This window comes from Zea mays, chromosome 7, assembly GCF_902167145.1.
Source record: "Zea mays cultivar B73 chromosome 7, Zm-B73-REFERENCE-NAM-5.0, whole genome shotgun sequence".
Classification (NCBI taxonomy): domain Eukaryota; kingdom Viridiplantae; phylum Streptophyta; class Magnoliopsida; order Poales; family Poaceae; genus Zea; species Zea mays.
The window spans coordinates 185224658-185240953 of NC_050102.1; the positions used below are offsets into that span (position 1 = coordinate 185224658).

General features: G+C 42.7%; 2 protein-coding genes across 2 annotated transcripts; one reads left to right on the top strand and one right to left on the bottom strand.

Annotated features, from left to right (window-relative positions):
- The first annotated feature begins 778 nt into the window (after positions 1–778).
- LOC100126898 (knotted1 induced 1) lies at positions 779–2071 on the top strand. Its single transcript, NM_001112600.2, has 4 exons — positions 779–960; positions 1051–1215; positions 1315–1504; positions 1585–2071. The coding sequence occupies exons 1-4, from the start codon at positions 853–855 to the stop codon at positions 1878–1880; spliced, it is 759 nt and encodes a 252-aa protein (NP_001106070.2). The 5' UTR covers positions 779–852; the 3' UTR covers positions 1881–2071.
- Positions 2072–6221: 4150 nt separating this feature from the next.
- On the bottom strand, positions 6222–15379 carry LOC100216820 (putative peptidyl-prolyl cis-trans isomerase family protein). Its single transcript, NM_001143216.1, has 7 exons — positions 15166–15379; positions 8406–8481; positions 8212–8259; positions 7557–7580; positions 7286–7468; positions 6724–6799; positions 6222–6648 (listed from the first exon to the last, which is right to left on the bottom strand). Exons 1-7 carry the CDS (start codon positions 15241–15243, stop codon positions 6483–6485), a joined length of 651 nt encoding a protein of 216 aa, NP_001136688.1. The 5' UTR covers positions 15244–15379; the 3' UTR covers positions 6222–6482.
- Positions 15380–16296: the final 917 nt, after the last annotated feature.

The window sequence follows — 16296 nt, forward strand, 5'->3', positions numbered from 1 at the left end:
CAGTCGGAGTGGCGCAGGCGGCGCTGTCCTTCTGTCAGGCCGGTCAGTGGAGCGGCGAAGTGACGGCGGTCACTTCGGCTCTGCCGGCTGGGGGGCGCGCGTCAGGATAAAGGTGTCAGGCCACCTTTGCATTAAATGCTCCTGCGATTTGGTCGGTTGGTGCGGCGATTTGGTCAGGGTTGCTTCTTAGCGAAGGCAGGGCCTCGGGCGAGCCGGAAATATGTTCGCCGTTGGAGGGGGGCCTCGGGCGAGACAGAAATCCTCCGGGGTCGGCTGCCCTTGTCCGAGGCTAGGCTCGGGCGAGGCGTGATCGAGTCGCTCGAATGGACTGATCCCTAACTTAGTCGCACCCATCAAGCCTTTGCAGCTTTATGCTGATGGGGGTTACCAGCTGAGAATTAGGAGCCTTGAGGGTACCCCTAATTATGGTCCCCGACAGATACCGTAACGGCTGCTTTTCTTCGCCAAGTGCCCGAGAAAAAGTATTCGGCAAAGACGGCTTTGTCGATGCACGGTATGTCAAGCCCTCTTTGCCGAGTGCGACACTCGGCAAAACATTTGCCGAGTGTTTTTAAGACTTTGCCGAGTGCTTCAGACAAAGCCAACATTTTTGGTAGTGAGTGCTACAAATAGTGCTCAACAGGATTCTCTCAAAAACCAAATGTTTGTAATAAAAAATCATTGGATTATAGCACGTGCTTACAGTTGCAGTGGACCGGAGAGGAGCACATGGCACAGCCGCCCACAAAAATTTAAAATGGTCGACGAAAGAAAATATGAGGGCGCTCGCTCGCCTGCCTATAAGTACTACCCACGCGTATGCTTGCTAGGCATTCACCGTCCACGTTCCATATGGCTTCCTGCAGGATGGCACTCCTCCTTGGCTTGCTGCTGCTAGTAGTAGCTTCGCCCGCGATCGCTGATGACGACTCCGGTATCTACTACCAGCTGGCTCTTATGGTATGTATAATAATAATTATTATATCTAATCTAATTAAGAAGAAGGCCCGGCCGCCGGCCTGACTGCATGCATGGGACGCCCGCGTGCAGTGGCCAGGAGCATACTGCGAGCAGACCAGCGCTGGGTGCTGCAAGCCGACCACCGGCGTCTCGCCGGCGCGCGACTTCTACATAACGGGCTTCACCGTCCTTAACGCGACCACCGACGCTGCAGTGACGGGATGCAGCAACAAAGTTCCTTACGACCCTAACCTGGTACGTACGTACATACTCCAGCTAGCTAGCTGCATCATATATATATCTATAATAATAATAATGCGCATTATTATAAATATAAATATATATTGACGACAGATTACCGGCATCCAAGGCCTGAATCAGTACTGGAGCAACATCAGGTGCCCCAGCAACAACGGGCAGAGCAGCTGGAAGAACGCCTGGAAGAAGGCCGGCGCCTGCTCCGGCCTCAGCGAGAAAGACTACTTCGAGACTGCCCTCTCCTTCCGTAGCCGGATCAACCCACTCGTTCGCCTCAAAGCCAAAGGTAAACTAACTAAGCATATATTATATTCGTCTACTAGCTGCAGTACGTCTGTCTGAATCTTCTGCATGCTTGCAATGCAGGTATCGAGCCGGACTTCGGGCTCTACGGCCTCAAGGCGATCACCAAGGTCTTCAAGAGCGGCATCAACGCGACGCCGGTGATCCAGTGCAGCAAGGGCCCCTTCGACAAGTACATGCTGTTCCAGCTCTACTTCTGCGCGGCGGGGAACGGCACGTTCATCGACTGCCCCGCGCCGCAGCAGTACACCTGCTCCAAGGAGATCCTCTTCCACCCCTTCAAGAAGTGGATGCTCAAGCAGCAGCTCAACCAGGACGACGACCCTTTCCAGCTGCCTGGCGTCGCCATGGACAACTGATACACCGTACCGTCGTCTCTGTTTGCGTTTCTGTCAAGTGTGCATGGAATAATACTGTAACTGTGTTTCCTGCCGGGCAATGCACTGTGATATGATGCCCAACGAATAAATGTCGCTTTTATTTTTATTCGACTTCCCCCCTGTACCGTGTGGAAATAAACCTATTATAAGCATCGTGTTGAAACTCATGATATGCATGAGCAGCTAGTGAAAAGTTTGAATCCTAGATGAATTGAAACACACTATTATATGATTGCTAAATAAATCTCAAATCCACAAGTTGGCCGAGCAGCCACTCAACAAGCTAATAATAAGCATCGTGTTGCAACACACGTTTATGTTTGCCAGTTAAAAAAAAGAAAAGGAAAAGCCTACACAAATCTCAGCCGCTTAGTATGGCACATGCATGATATAATATATAGTTACACTAGTAATTAAAGTCAGTCTGAATTTTGCATGTGCTCATTCCTAACTGGACCTAGCTAGAGTCCTCAATGTTTCAAGCACCCATCTCATACCACTTGTGTTCCCTGTTCTTGGCTAGGGATAGATTCAGATCGGATACACATGGAAACGAATCCGAATGTTACTATTTACCATATTTTAATTCGAATATGAATACGCTAGTTCGAATTCGGATTCGCAGTCGGATACTTACTTGATTTGGAACATAACATCATAACAAGTATTAATTTGTTTTATTGATGAATTTATAGTTGATAAAAATCATATTACAAGCAAATTATATACATTATTTAGTTGAAACTTAGTTGAGTATCATATTTTTAACATCCATATTGTCGAATACGAATCTTAAACCGATAGAGAAAAAAACAAATTCGGATATATATATTTAACATCCATATTAAAATCGAATACAGATACGGATATCTATATATATTAGCACTTTATCCGAATATGAATAATTCAGATCTCCAGACATCTGAATCCATCTCTATTTTTTGCGGACCTTTTTCAAAATATAACTCAACATATTTTTCTACTACCTTGACACCACCAAAGACCAAGCTTGTTTGGTTGGCACCCTGGCCTAGAAGCACCGGCCAGGCAGCCCAATCCAGCACCAGGCATCCAAAATCGAATGCCTGAGATTGATGCTTGAGAAACAAGCTCTATGTTCCAAAACTCCTCACTTTCATTCATAGAACTATCATTATCACTTCCGTACATCTGCATACAAAATGGGTAGAATGCATGCTGAAATTAGTAGAACACATGCTAAACTTAGACATAGATCAAAAAAAAATTGAGTCAAAATTACACATAGATCAAACAAAGTCAAATAACACATACTAAATGAGTATGTGAAAAAAAAAATTACACATAGATCCATGGGACAAACATGGGAAGGAGGATAAACTCATGAAATGTTGTGTGCGTGAGGGAAAGAACGAAGTACGTAGAAGAGTCGGGAAAATGTAAGAAAGGAATTGTAATTCTTCAAAATAATTAAGCTGTGAATATACTCCACATATATATATCGCTTTAATTATAAACAGTCCAAACAGCGTGTGGCTTGTCGAGTTGGCTCCGATCGACATCGTGTCTGCTGATCGATCGAGCACGTTCTCCATCACGCATGCGGGATGGGCCTCCGCTAGGTTGCTGTTGCAGTGTCGTTGCCATAGGGCCCACAGCATTTATAATTTGTCAGATGCATGCTGCGACGATCGACTCGTGCGCGTCCATGGACGCACCTTTCGTTATCGTTTCACGCGCGCCCTAGCTGCTAGCTTGTCCTCCTCCCTCCCTCCCTCGAGGAAGACGACACGTACGAACGTGGATACGGTGGTCCCGCTCCTCTAGGGCCACTTGTGTACGTACACGCAGACGCAGACGCAGCGCAGGCGTCGGTACGTGCACGTGCTGCTATATACGCCACTCATAACAGTAATATACGACGACGCACAGTACATGCGACGAGATCAGTGGGCCAGCCCCAACCGTGAGTGAGAATCAGGGCTGGAAACGAGCCGAGCCGAGCTCGGCTCGGCTCGGCTCGGTGCGGCTCGGTGACTGTACGAGCTCGGCTCGGCTCGGCTCGTCCATTTTACGAGCTGGCGAAGGAGGCTCGGCTCGGCTCGACCTTGGCTCGCGAGCCATATTCTGGTACTTATCGTTGCATTATTTGGTGAATTAACATTATATATTCATCATCAAAGACTAAAAAATGAGGTATTATCCATAAAATTATCTAATATTCATTATTATTCCATAAATTGATCATTTTTGCAAGGCTCGCGAGCCGGCTCGGCTCGCTACAAAAACGAGCTCGAATAAGAGGCTCGGCTCGGCTCGCGAGCCGCTCCGAGCCGAGCCGCTCCGAGCCTCGAGCTAATTTTCCAGCCCTAAGTGAGATGGTACCCTTTGTCCCTCCTCCGTCCCTAAATAAAAAAAAAAATCTGAGAGATCTCAAGCCAGCCTTTTTTTTATCTTAACTAAATGTATAATTAAATATACCATAAAACATATTTACATAACACTATTTGGTCCCATAAATGTTTGTATCCTGTTATTTAAATTTAGTCAAACATAAAAAAATGAGTTAAGATAACTTTAGATTCAACTGAAGGGTGAAAGAGTAATAAGTTAATCGGACATACTAGCTGTTGCAGTACAAGGGGTTCTTGAAGGAAAAGTTGTAACCCTCGTGGTCACGGAGATCACATACTATAAAGGCGGATCTAGATTATCTCTAGTGGATCTTGTTGAAAAATTAACATGGTCTAAGATTAATTTGATAATGCAGTATAAAACAAAAAACACATATCTACTGATAGATACTATCTATGACATTAGAACAGAATAGGTCAAAACTAACTCAACAAAATTAACACATAAAAGAAAAATCGACAACGGATCTAACCATAAGACCGTCAATAAACTGAAAATGCAGATTTACTTACAGTGATTTCCACGAGAGTTGGAGAGGAAGTCGAAAGGATGTGTGCGAAACACTTTCTAGAAACCTGATTTGCTGACACCCATGGAGGTCATCAAAATGCCGACGATGGTTCGAAGACACCGCTCTTCCTTGATCTGTTGCACGGTAGACGAAAGGGATGGTAGGACAAAGAAGCGGTGGCGCAGATAATTAAGAAGAAGAGGACGAGTCGGTTGTTGTTTGCGTCTGTCCTCCGACTGAAAGACGTCTGCCTTTTATAGAAGGGCGTCATAACCTCCCTTGATTCAATCTGCTAAATTCCAGGAATCACTCCCTGGAATATCTCTACGTGCAACCGTCCAGAGATCTCGCACGTAACGTGTGTACCCATTACTCCCGGTTGACGTGACAGTCTAGGTGTGATATTTGATAACCAATTAAACAAAAGACAAATTAAACTATCGTTTAGAACACATTACGTCACGATCGCGTATCATCACAAGTCACAAGTAATGGGATAAATAACGCGAAACGCGAGCGAGCGTGATAGCCTCCATAGACCTTTATTTGTCTCGTGTGAAGAGTAGGAAACACTCACACATATAAGTTGATTTTCTCATACCTAGACGGTCAATATGGAACTAAAGTCATGTCATCTCTACACACCACCTTGCCTTCATTATTGAATTGGACCACACACTAGTTGACCTGATTCTAACAGATCTTATATATGGTCGCATAAAACAGTGTTTTGTAATATAGACTATATTGTTCATAGACTGAAATTTAAAATATAGAAAATAAGATAAGTTAGTTGTTGGAGACATCCTTATGGATCTAGAGGATAAGGTTCCATCCTCTTATCCATTCCATGGTGTCCATATCTTCTACTATTATAATGCAACAGTTTCAACAGACGTGTGTTGCATCATTTTTTCATGCGCCAGCCCTCTCTACTTCTCGCCTAACAAATGGGACTAAGATCGTGTCCAACAGTTCAACCATATAGTTACCTAAAAGACCGTTTTGCATTATTTTATACTGTAGACTGCACTACTTGTATAGTGAAGTTTGAATATTGGTATGAAGATGTGTAAGCTACTGCAGATAACCTAAAAGGCACCACATATGGTAAGTTCTAAGTTAAACTTTAAAAAAAAAGGAAGGAGAAAAAATATTTCTTATGTAGTATATATAGCAGACGAACTTCATGCACAAGATTGGCAATCCAAGTAGTATCAACTATCAAGAAAACAAAGCTAGTTAAGGATTTGTTTGGTTAGCTGTGGATTAAAGAGGATTGGAAGAGATTAATAGCCTGTTCGCTTAGCTTTAATCCATATTAGCTTCTGCTTATACAATGTTTTTGTCTGTACAGATTACAGCTATAACAGTCTAAACAGTTAGCTTTAATTCGAAGCGAACAACCTCCTCCTATTGAAATTTAAATTCAAATTTGAATGGAAGGAAACTTAATCCCCTTCACTCCACCCTAACCGAACATGGCCTAAAGATTTTTCAGATGTATGCGTCTCCACATCACAACTCAAGGGATCAGAGTCAATTCGACTGGCCATAAGCTAGCTACGATATACAACATTCCGGAAGTCTTGCTGAACCGTGGCACACCATGGAGGTCAAGGAAAAAAGAAGTACATGGCTACCTGATTTGAAGGTGACAAGAAGTAGAAAACACCCTACGCTTCCTGATCACCCCATTTCTCCTTGGGTATCTCACCAGCGTCGGTGATCACCGCCTTCTTCCTTGGCTTGCCATTGTAAGTCCCAGCGCCCCCTTCTATGGCGTACACGGTATCCATTCCTTGGATCACCCTGCCGAAGACAACATGCTCCCCATCCAACCTACAAAGCTACCATTTCAGGAGCTGCAGCTTCCAAGTCAATCATTGGTGAGACGTGGTGTACAACACAACTCACCAGCTTGTCTTGATAGTAGTTATGTAAAACTGAGATCCATTAGAATCAAGTCCAGAATTCGCCATAGCAACAACCCCTGCAAGACAGCAAAGCAGGGGTAGAGTTGGAAATGACCATCCTAATTTAAAAAAATTCAGATAGATACCTGTCAGAAGATCAAACACCCATTCATGATTTGGCCACATTGACCGGTTGCTAACCAAGTCAGGATGAAAGAAATATAAACAAAGTAAAACAAAAGGAAAAAAACACCAGAATATTTGGACTTGTTGCTGACAAACAACTTAGTAGGTCTCGGTACAAAGCTTTCTTGAAATCAGGTGTAGCTACATAGTGAATCAAATCAGAAACCAGACCCGTTGTAATCTAAAAAAGACCGCGTTGTAATCTAAAAAAGATGCCATCAACTAAAAGTTGCATATTCTTTAATAGATAGCATCATTAGTGTCAAATAAAATAGTGGTGGTTTCCTTGAAAATAAATGTGTAACTGAGTACACATGAACTTCAACAAAGGCAAAATGCAAACTGGATGATAAAGTTCACTGGCTGAACAATCACACCTGGATGTGTATGTTTTACAGTGAAATTCTCATCTGGGAAGATGCCTCCATATATAGACTCACTCCCTTTACCGTCGCCTCTAACTATGTCACCGCCCTGAATCATGAAGCCAGGGATAATACGATGGAATGGTGTTCCCTTATAGTGAAGAGGTTTGCCATTGGACCCGACACCTTTTTCACCTGAAATGGTGAACAAATGGACATGAACGATCAGCTCAGGTGGGGTTGCTGGCGAGAAAATAAGCCATGGAGACCAGAGAGAAAATACCTGTACAAAGAGCCCTAAAGTTTTCTGCAGAGTGTAGAACAAAAAAATTTAGTAGATGAACTATAATCTGTGAAGCCAATTTTATTTCATATATGTTACAAAAAAAAACTTTGACATGATAATTGTAAGTTTGAAGCGGTGAGGTTGGTCTCAGCCATACGCATGTATAATTGGGCAGGCCCCATGCTGAAGGCTCCCACATGAGTTGGATTTAGGGAAAGGATAAACAAAGGTAAGCCTTACTCCGCAAATGCGGAAAGGCTGCTTCAAACCCTAGACCTGGTGAATCAATGAGATAGCTCTCACCACTGTACCAGTCTGCCCTTCTATAGGCATATATAAGTGGAATCATGAAAATAGGAAGAGTGCTAGCAACTAGATCTTTGTTAACCACACAAAACAGCACACTGATAGGAACAGACAGATGTTAGAAATTAATATGTATCAACTAAACTTCTACTTGGAACAGGGACAGGGTAACTTTTAACCAAAACAATGGGGAAACTCACAAATGTGTGAGTTCATGACTATGCCACATGTCAAGAGTCTAGAACAGAAGCGCAGGAAGCACCAGGCGTGCAAAGGAGTACACAAACTTCGAAAATCAAAATCAATAAAAGAACATGCTGGAAAAAGAGAAGTATAATAAGAATACCAACTGTTTTTGGAACGACCTCCCCATAGAGACCAATAACAATTCTACCTGCAATTAGGAGTCAGATCAACAAGAATTAAGCCAACAATGTAATGATGGTTAAGAGTAGTGAAACATGAAAAAATAATGCAAGCAATAGGTGACCAAAGATTTCCATTGAAACATCCAACAATGTACTGTTTATTGCAATATACCTATGTGTTGGCCATCAATTTCTACATCTAGGTAGACCCTGTGAGTAACTGCTGGTAATTGAACCTCTGCAACGCCCTATGCAACATGAGAAAAAAGTAAGATAAATCTTTTGAAATTCTTATCATTCAAGTACTGTCATAGTTCTTTTTTTCTTTGATTTTCTCTGATAAAGTGTCATATTAGTACATACAATGCATCTCCATCATCTTCGGTAATAAAGAAATAAATACATACCACGCATCAATTCAGAATGTCACGCAACATGACTAGCTACTAAAAATATTTTTTTTAACGAAGTGGCAGGAGCTCTGCCTTTCAATTAAGAGAGGGAAAAGAGTTAGAGTACACAGGGCCGGCGACACTCAGGCCAAAGGATCGGGCACCCAAGAAGGAACAAGACATGCAGCTCTAGTACAAACCAAGGCGACTATATGCATTGTTATAGAGCAAAACACACTCCCTCACTCTCCCTGTGATCTGGAGTGGTGACAACGAGCAATGCTCAAAGATTCTTCGATTGCGCTCCTTCCAAAGGTTCCACATAGTATAGATGACCACACCATTGAACGCCCTTTTGCGATCTTGTGAGAAGAGAGTTTCCGTCTGCTCCCACCACTCTCTAATGCTAGAGATGTTGTTCAAATCAACCTGTTGTGGAAGGGAAAAGCTTTCCCAAGTAAGAGCATCTCCAAGAGCTCCCCAGAAAATGACTCCTCAAAATAAGTTTTAAGGGGCATCTAAAAAATTAGTGGGGGTAGATTTTAATTATTTCTCCAACAGATCCCCCTTAAAGCAGCAGATTGTTTCTGGGAGCCCAAAAAACCCCTCATTTGTTGCTATAAATGAGGGAGTTTTAAGGGCTATGAAAAAGTTGGGAGCGTTTTAGAGGAACTGTTGGAGACACGTTTTTGTGTTTTTCCCAAAAAAAAACTTGATTTAGGAGACTTCTGGGAAGCTCTTGGAGATGCTCTAAGAGCATCTCCAAGAGCTCTCCAGAAAACGACTCATCAAAATCAGCTTTAAGGGACATCTAAATAATTAGTGTGGGTAGATTTTAATCATTTCTCCAACATATCTCTTAAAGAGACAGATTGTTTCTGGTGAGCCCAAAAAACCCCTCATTTGTAGCTACAAATGAGGGAGTTTTAAGGGCTATGAAAAAGTTGAAAGCGCTTTAGGGGAACTGTTGGAGACACGTTTTTGTGTTTTTCCCAAAAAATTGGATTTAGGGGAGACTTCTGGGGAGCTTTTGGAGATGCTCTAAGAACTGTGTTCCAGACCTCCTGTGCGAAGGGGCAGGTTAGGCACAGATGGAGTCCTGATTCTAAAGGTCCGTTGCAGAGGGCGTAAGACGGTTGGTGCGGCCATCCACGTCGTGCTAGGTTGTCTGTCGTGAGGAGCTTATTTCGGATGAGCACCCAAGCGAAGAATTTGCATTTGTTCTCTGTTCTAGCCCGCCAGCCCGCCAAATGAGGCTGATCTTGTGGCTAATGTAGGAACCCAAGAATTGGGCTCTGTAGGCTGAACTGGAGGAGTAGAGTCCATGTTGTGTCCATTTCTAGACTAAGGTGTCCTCTACATCTGGCTGCAAGCTCACCTGTTGGATCCTAATCCAGAGGTAGACAAATTCCTCAATTTACGTGGTGGTTGTGATTTCCCCCCGCAGAGACTGAATCCAAGCACTGTTGGTCAGTTCTTGGGCCACTGATTTGTTCTTCCTTCTGACCAGCTCGAAGAGGTGAGGGGCTGTAATGCCTAAAATTGGTATAAGAGAAATATAATACGATAAATAAATAAATATACTTCTATGCTAGAATTTTGAGAATTTCTTGATCTTCTTTTCTTTGCGCATAATCAACTAAAGGAAATAAAGTAGTCAAATGATAAATAAAAAAAATAAATACGTGAATGTGCATTCCATGCTGGAGTTCTTGCATGATTGCATTTGTACTCAAATTTTTGAGACAAGTTAAGTTGAAAGGTAGAATTTGTAACATCCAAAATCTTATTCTGGGAGATGAGTAAAATTCTCTAAAGATTTAGGATTATAATATCTTTTGATTCCTCGAAGTCACATCTCCTAGAATGAGTGATTTCTAATAAAGACTTTATAAAAGCATCCCTATATGAATTCCCTTGTTTGAATACTCTCGAAAGGATTTTATATACTAGATTTTTTTCTCGTAACGTACCTATTTTTGGGTGTAGGAAATTTCATATTTTAAACAATGCTTTTACCTAAATAGGATGATGATAAATAAATAAATAAATTTATTAATAGTCTTTTATCCATGTAAGGGTTTTGTGTGAGCATTTAATTTAGTTGGAGTTGAACTGTATTCAAATTTAATTCGAAAATTGAAACTGAATCTATTTTGAAATAGGGAGAATGAAGTAGAAAAGAAAACGGGAATTAAAAACCTGGATTTAAAAGCAAAATAGAAAAACAAAAAAATGATAAAGGAATAACAAACCTGACAGCCAAATTGAGTCTGGTAGCAGCCCACACCTATCCGACATGAGCCTCTCGGCTCCATCATGCATGTGCACACGCCGGTTATCACCACTGCCGATGGGGCCCTGTATCTTGCCGATGCCATAACAAACTGGCGTGCATGACATCACCAGATCACAACCACCCCCGCCGAAACAAACTCCAATCACGTAATCGTCGGGCCTTCTACCAGCTCCACCAGGAAGCGGTTCCCCTCTGCATGTATAAGTATGCAGGCATGAACGCCCCTTTCTGCCATCGTCAAAACACCGAGAACACGTAGAGGGAGCGATGGGAGAGCGCGTCGCCGCCGTGAGAAAGGACAGCCATGGCCACCGTCGAGTGCGGGCGTAAGGGAACAGAGAGAGATCGATCATCGCCCTCGCCGAGCCCTCAAAGTTTAGTCGAGGAGGGTTGCTAGCGTGTGCTGATCACGGGGTCATGGAGACTGGAGTTGTGTGATCGTGGTTGTGAGGTGACGGCTCGCGGGGGACACAGGCACTGCCATGGACTGCACTACGCCAGGCTTCGCTCCTAACCGCAGGTGAGTCCTTCCCTAGTGAACTCGCAGTCACCTCCGCGTAGTATATCAACACTAGTCATTGCGCTAGGCGGGGTAACTCCGGCGTGCTACTCCACCGTGCGGGGCCGTCGTTCACTGCCTGCTAGCCGCAGGGAGGAAGATGATTCTGGGGGCGTTGATCATGGGATCTATGGCCAGGATTTGATATGGGGAATGTATTGTGTGCCGTAGATCCTAGCGCGGACGGCTAAGATTGGGTCAACGAAGCAGCTCGGCGTTTTAAGTCTAGGGCGTGGATCTGGGATCGCGCGGCTTACATTAGATCAGGGGATGCGTTGGGTCTTAGCCGTAGGATCGTGATCGGGCGGCCACTATTTGGTACCGGTTCGGGAGAGATTAGATCTAATCTGGACCGCCAGTTTCAAATCGAACGACCGAGAACCAAGAATACCCCCTTCACCATGCTTATTTGTAAAAGAGCCCCTGGCCTACCATTTATTCAACCCGTGGTCCACTGCGGGAGTAGATTGAGTCTCTGGAAACTTACGCTTGAGCCCCTGCGCTTTCCAGAATTCATGCGCCCAGTCCACAACTCTGAGAATTCAGTTATTTAATTTAGAAATTGATTTTAATACAAAAATAATCGCTAGAACTTGTATAAATCATAGAAAATTCATACTAATTCCAAATTGAGTCATTCCAATTTCTATAATTCTATAATATTATTGTTTATCACCTAGTGTCTCTGTTTTGACATGAAAGTCACATTAAAATTTATATCGTAATTAATCTTGTACCAAACGCATAAAACCTTTAGAAATTCATAACTCTTTGGTTTTAATTCAGAATTGACTCGTTTTAGTTGCGTTAGTTTCGTATAAGTATTTACTACGCATTAAAAACATTTATTATACCAAATCTCATTATTTTATAATTATATCTATATTTAACTGATGTTGGATAGTCTTGTTAATCTGCTTATCATTATAATCTATTAAAATATGATATATGGTCCATTTATAACTTAGATCAAAGTGAGTTAATTATTTATAAGATATTCTCTCATATGATTTATACTAACCAATTTATAATGTAGCTTAATGTTTTAATCACATAAATCGTTTATAAAATCATAACTCCTCAACCGTAACCCCGATTTTAGTGGTTCTCGATCCCGCGATCTCGTAGCAACGCGTATATTATTATTACCCAGTTTGTGCTTATGTTTGGTGTGATGTTAATTTTGCCTATACACTGTTTGTTTGTATTGATGCGACTAGCGTGTGGTTTCGAGGATCTGAAGAATCACCCTGGTAACTGGAATCTCAAGTGCCAGGCAAGTTGTGCTCTTGATCACATTTGTTGCCCAATAATGTTCTTTATTATCACTTATCAATGCATAAGTTTAATTTTGATGGGACCCAATAGGTCACCCTAGTCTGTTTATCCTGTTTACCTTGTTTACCCCTGATTCACTTGGGTAGTTATGCTATTGCATTATGTGGTTTTGGGATAATACTTCATTACATCCATGTTCCAATTATTTTTGTTATGTTATTTATGTTCATGATAAGATCATTATGTTAATTGGAACATGGAGCGACCACCCGGGAAAACAGTGCTACCACAAGGGTTTAATGGGACGCCCTTGGCTGATTAACTAGGAAAGCTAGTGGAGGTCTTCCTTACCCGAAAGGGGCAAGGGCAGTAGGGGAGTGGTCAGTGTAGGGAGGTCCTTGGGTTGATTTTGCTGCGATGGCGGTCAGGCGAGGGATTCCTGCACTGGAGCTTCCTATAAACTGTAGCGGGATTTCTGAAGCTAGTGGAACTTTGTAAAGGCCTCGTAGTGTTACCCTGCCTCGCTTCCTTGGTAGAGGTGTATGAGATTCATGACCCCTTGGCAGATGGGTAACACGGCTTGTGGGTAAAGATGCGCAACCTCTGTAGAGTGTAAAACTAGTATACTAGCCGTGCTCACGGTCATGAGCGGCTTGGACCCTCACATGATTAATTTATGGAACCTAAATTCAATTTGTCATTTGCATTTGCATGGGATTATTTATTAATTTTGTTCTATTACTTTTATTAAGGTTTGGTATTTACTTACACCTAGTAATTGCTAATAAAAGTTTGACCAACATTAAAAGCAATGCTCAGCTTTAACCATTTTATTTGATAAGCCTTACACTTCATGAGCTCCCACCTTTGGCGAGTTCATGCACATTATTCCCCACAACTTATTGAGCGATGAACGTATGTGAGCTCACTCTTGCTGTCTCACACCCCTCCCACAGGAGAAGAGCGGGTGGTTCAAGAGGAGCCATAACAAGGAGTTCGATTCGATCTAGGTGGCGTCTCCCAGTTGACTTTCTGGCGCCAAGGATAGTTTTTAGATCCTGCTATATTTATCTTTATTTTTGTAAGTCTTCCGCTATGTAATAAGTACTTTGATTATTGTGACATTTATCTCTATACACTCTGTGATTATATATGTTGTCTTCTTTGGCACATGTATGAGATGCACCCGGCTTTGTCCCTTAAAGCCCGGGGTGTTACAGGGGCCAAGTTGCGTAGCGCCTCTCCATCCAGCCAGTTATGGTGCCAAAACTTTGCTTTGATGCCGTTACCAATCACCACAGTGGTGGAAGCCTGAAACGGCAGGCGATCTAGCTTGTTGCAAGGGACCTGGAGCCCTTCCCAAGGTTTTGAGCCGTCAGTCCATTCTTGCCAAAGCCAATGGAGCTGGAGGGCACGACTGAATTTCTCAAGATCGAGCACCCCTAGTCCCCCTAGGTCCTTTGGTCTAGTCACCGTTTGCCAATTAACTAGGCAGTGCCCCCCATGCGCGTTATGCTCGCCTTTCCAGAGGAAAGATCGCCGAATCTTATCAATTTGCTTTCTAGCCCATTTCGCAAGGGGGGAGACAATTAGGTGGTAGATCGACATGGAGGAGAGCACTGAAGATACTAGGGTGAGGCGTCCTGCGTAGTTAAGCAGTCGACCTATCCATCCGACAAGTCGTTGTCCAATCTTCTGCACTAGTGGTTGGATATGAATTTTTTGGAGCAGACGAGTGTGGAGTTGAAGGCCGAGGTATCGGCAAGGGAAGGTTTTGCAGCATCCCGGGAACGGCTGAAGGATGTTGGACAAATCCGCATTTTCATGACGGATGGGGTGGATGGAGCTTTTCTCAAAATTTGTTGTTAGACCCGTGGCGGCTCCAAACGCATTGAAGATTTGTTTGACTGCTTGCAGGTCATTACGGGTTGGATAAATGAAGATAGCCGCATCATCAACATAAAGCGGGGTACTGAAAATAATCAATACACATGATAGTTCCAATGTTGTAGCCAAGCCGCACGACTACACAATTCAGCAATAAAAACAATGGCATCGACAAGGTAGCAAAACAAATCGCATGTATGCCTTTACCACCTCCACTGCAAAAGTACTGTCGACATGGGAACCAGCTCCCTAAAATTACTTAGCGACATCATACTAGCAACAGACATTCTAATATCAGACATCATATTGCAAAAATGCTAGTACGAGCAGCTAGAGCTCGATTCCCTACACAGGATAAAGCGACCCAGCACTGAGAAATCCACTAAAATCCCCTTCAACATCGCATCTTGACTCCACACACTAATCAATCTGAACTATCTTAGAAAACTAAGTATAGTCAGTTAGGCATCTTAACGACTGAACCTGACCAGACAAACTCGAGAGCGGAAAGCCACACCTGGCGACGGGAGTAGGCAGAGAAGGCGAGGAAGAAGGCGGTGCAGGCGATGAAGGCGACGACGGCCTTCCGCAGCATAGCGATAGAATTGTGGAGAGCTTGGTGCGAATCCGGAAGAAGTTGCTCGCGATTGAGGGGTAGCGGCGGCGACGGGATCGGCACCGTACGCTCCGGTAGACCGGGTCACTCCTCTTTTTTAAGAAATCATTTTCCCCTTTTCCCCTTTTCTTCGATGGACGGGACGGCCCTGGATTTTGGTTGGTTCGATTGAGTTTAGCGCGTCAGGCCATCCAGTGACTCATGGGCCTGAATTTTCCAGCCCTCAAGACAACACTCAGCCCAAAACTTATTTATTGCAGTGCGGCCCACTACTTCAGGCTCATCAAACCACATTAAGCGTAATAATATAATAATAATAAGCATCTCCAACAAATTGCCTCAAAATAGTACCCAAAATTAAAATACTACATCATTTAAAGTGTTTAGGACACTAAAAACAAATTAAGCTCCAACAACTAATCCCTAAATCATGTATTTTTATAAATAAATTACATTATTAGAAAAGATAAGGTTGAAGATGATGTAGAAAACATGGATAAGGCACTAATATGCAATGTAGTATATTTGAGCAATAGCCTGCCCTATATATATTTTTGATAAAAAATGGTAAAATAGAACATTGTTGGAGTTATTTTTATGAGTTGAACCCTATATTCTGATTTAAGGCACAATTGAAATTGCTTTAAACAAATTTTACACTCACCTACTTTCTAAACAGTCAAACAATTTAAACTTTCATAACTTAGGGCATGTTTGGAAGCACCCAGTTTTTGAAAAAAACTAGTTTATAAAAACTAAGGTGGTTCAAAACATACTAGTTTATGCCTGGTTTATGGAGACTGGGTTTTTAGTTTCTTGAAAACCAAAAAGCTAGGCTCATCTAGCTAAACGATGTTTATGAAAACTGTGGTGGTTCCAAACACCATTAACCATTTTTTTCATAAAGCAATTTCTAGAAAGTGGGGATAGAAATTAGATTCTTAAAAACTAGGTTGCTTCCAAGGAGAGCCTAACGTATCCATACATTACAACACAACTAAATATATATAGAAATCATCGGCACGCGCGAGT

Bases quoted from the DNA above. Each gene is read 5' to 3' on its own strand.
- LOC100126898 (NM_001112600.2), top strand. From the start codon at position 853: ATGGCTTCCTGCAGGATGGCACTCCTCCTTGGCTTGCTGCTGCTAGTA. The intron at 961-1,050 runs GTATGTATAATA...GCCCGCGTGCAG, and splicing joins ACTACCAGCTGGCTCTTATG to TGGCCAGGAGCATACTGCGA. The intron at 1,505-1,584 runs GTAAACTAACTA...CTTGCAATGCAG, and splicing joins CGTTCGCCTCAAAGCCAAAG to GTATCGAGCCGGACTTCGGG.
- LOC100216820 (NM_001143216.1), bottom strand. From the start codon at position 15,243: ATGCTGCGGAAGGCCGTCGTCGCCTTCATCGCCTGCACCGCCTTCTTC. The intron at 8,482-15,165 runs GTGTGGCTTTCC...CATGTTGCATAG, and splicing joins CTGCCTACTCCCGTCGCCAG to GGCGTTGCAGAGGTTCAATT. The intron at 8,260-8,405 runs GTATATTGCAAT...TCCTAATTGCAG, and splicing joins AATTGATGGCCAACACATAG to GTAGAATTGTTATTGGTCTC.